This window comes from Petaurus breviceps, unplaced genomic scaffold (assembly GCF_028583685.1).
Source record: "Petaurus breviceps papuanus isolate PSGF00001 unplaced genomic scaffold, PetGlider_PUasm1.0 181, whole genome shotgun sequence".
NCBI classification, from domain to species: Eukaryota; Metazoa; Chordata; class Mammalia; order Diprotodontia; family Petauridae; genus Petaurus; species Petaurus breviceps.
The window spans coordinates 26,341,044-26,342,771 of NW_027185784.1; the positions used below are offsets into that span (position 1 = coordinate 26,341,044).

The 1,728-nt window shown below is 39.6% G+C and overlaps 1 protein-coding gene across 1 annotated transcript in view; it reads left to right on the forward strand.

Annotated features, from left to right (window-relative positions):
* Positions 1 to 1,446, forward strand: part of LOC138160391 (probable maltase-glucoamylase 2) — a 30,981-nt gene extending 29,535 nt beyond the window's left edge. Inside the window, exon 18 of the mRNA XM_069086997.1 lies at positions 1,182 to 1,446. Coding sequence (XP_068943098.1) covers positions 1,182 to 1,446 — 265 coding nt within the window. The remainder of the gene's footprint in view (positions 1 to 1,181) is intronic.
* Positions 1,447 to 1,728: the final 282 nt, after the last annotated feature.

Here is a 1,728-nt window from a genome sequence, read left to right on the forward strand (position 1 = left end):
ACTACTACTACTACTACTACTACTACTACTACTACTACTACTACTACTACTACTACCAGGGGAGTTGATTGACTTATTCTAAGAATCAGATATAAGATTTGTGCTAAGGTCAATCAATTAATCATCAACAAGTATTTATTAAACTCCTTTTATAGATATGCCAGGCCCTATGCTAAGTGCCTGGGACAAATGTCCTCTTACTTCCTTGTATTGCATCATGCTCACATATATGGGATGTCCCAAAAAGTAGTAGTAATAGTAGTAAGCAGCTGCTAATGTATAGAGTTTTAAAATTTACAAAGCCCTTTACAAATATTATCTCATATTATTCTTATAATAATCCTGAGTGTTGGAAGGTAGGTACCATTTTTATCTTCATTTTATAGATGAGGAAGCTGAAATAGGCACTAAAGACTTGCCCAGGTTCACACAGCTTATTCGTATAACTCAGGGTTTCCTCTTTCCAGGTCCAGTGCTATACCTGCTTTGACACCTATCTGCCTCAGTTAAACTTAGAATATCTGTAAGAGTAGTTCAAATATGTGTAATAGAAATACAGAATGTCCCCAAAGTCTTAGTGCACATTTAGACTTTATTGCAGAAAAACACTTTTGGGACATCCTATATATTCAATGTTTTTAGTAGTAACCATGAGGAACAGAGGCAAATAGGGTTAAATGAATTGTCCATGGTCACACAACTACTGTCTGAGGCCTGATGTAAAGTCAGATCTTCCTGATTCCAGGCCCAGTGCTCTGTCCATAGCACCACCTATACGCCCTGATCTGGCACATAATAGGTAGCTTAATAATTGTTTATTAACTGACTTTCCAGGCAAGGACCTTGGTCAGAATTGGTCAGAAGCAGCAGGGTGCTGGTAAATATTTAACAACTGACTCTCCAAAAATAATGATACTTTAAAAAATTCAATCTGAATTATTAAAATTTTCTCTGTTACTTTCTTAAGTCCAGAGTATAAAATAAATCAAGATCTGATTTGCGGAGTTTGTGGATTTCTGAGGTGTAAGTGCTCACACTAAAAATGTAACAATTGACTCTGCCAGGCAGAGCTGACTCTAGCTCTGGCTGTTTTAGTCCTTTTTCCTTCATTCTTGAAGAGGATTAATGAAATCACAATGGTGATGTTTTACTTGTGAATGAATTGGATTTATGTGAGGCAGAGTTGTAGGAAGCCAGCAGCCTCACTCTCTCCTTCAGAGTCATCAGAGTCCAATGGCAAGACAAGAGTCAAAGTCGCTGGTGATGACCCAGGTTGGATGTCTTCTAAAAGGCAGGAAGTTCAAAGGTGTGCCACCAGAGGCAGTTGTGAGTGGATATGGTGAAGGCAAGCTGCAGCAGGAGGCCAAAACCTGGAGAGAGGAGAACTATGCACAACTATCGAGTTATGGTATTCCCAACCCACATGTCCACATAGAAGCTTACTAGTGCCAGAGCTGAATGGAGACGCTCCAGAAGATCAGCAGCTTGCCCCAACAGGATTTCGCAGAGCCCCAGTGTGGAATGTGTGTGTGTGTGTTTGTTTTCATTTTTTTCTCTTCTCTTTCCTTTTTTCTTTAACTACATTGGACGATTCATTCTAAAGCAATTGTTTTTCTCCTTTTGACTATTGAGGGGGAGATCAGAGAAACAAAGACAGACAAAGAGAGAAGGGGAGAAAGCAAGAGACAGAGGCAGAGAGAGAGACAGAGACAGAGACAGACATGGAGA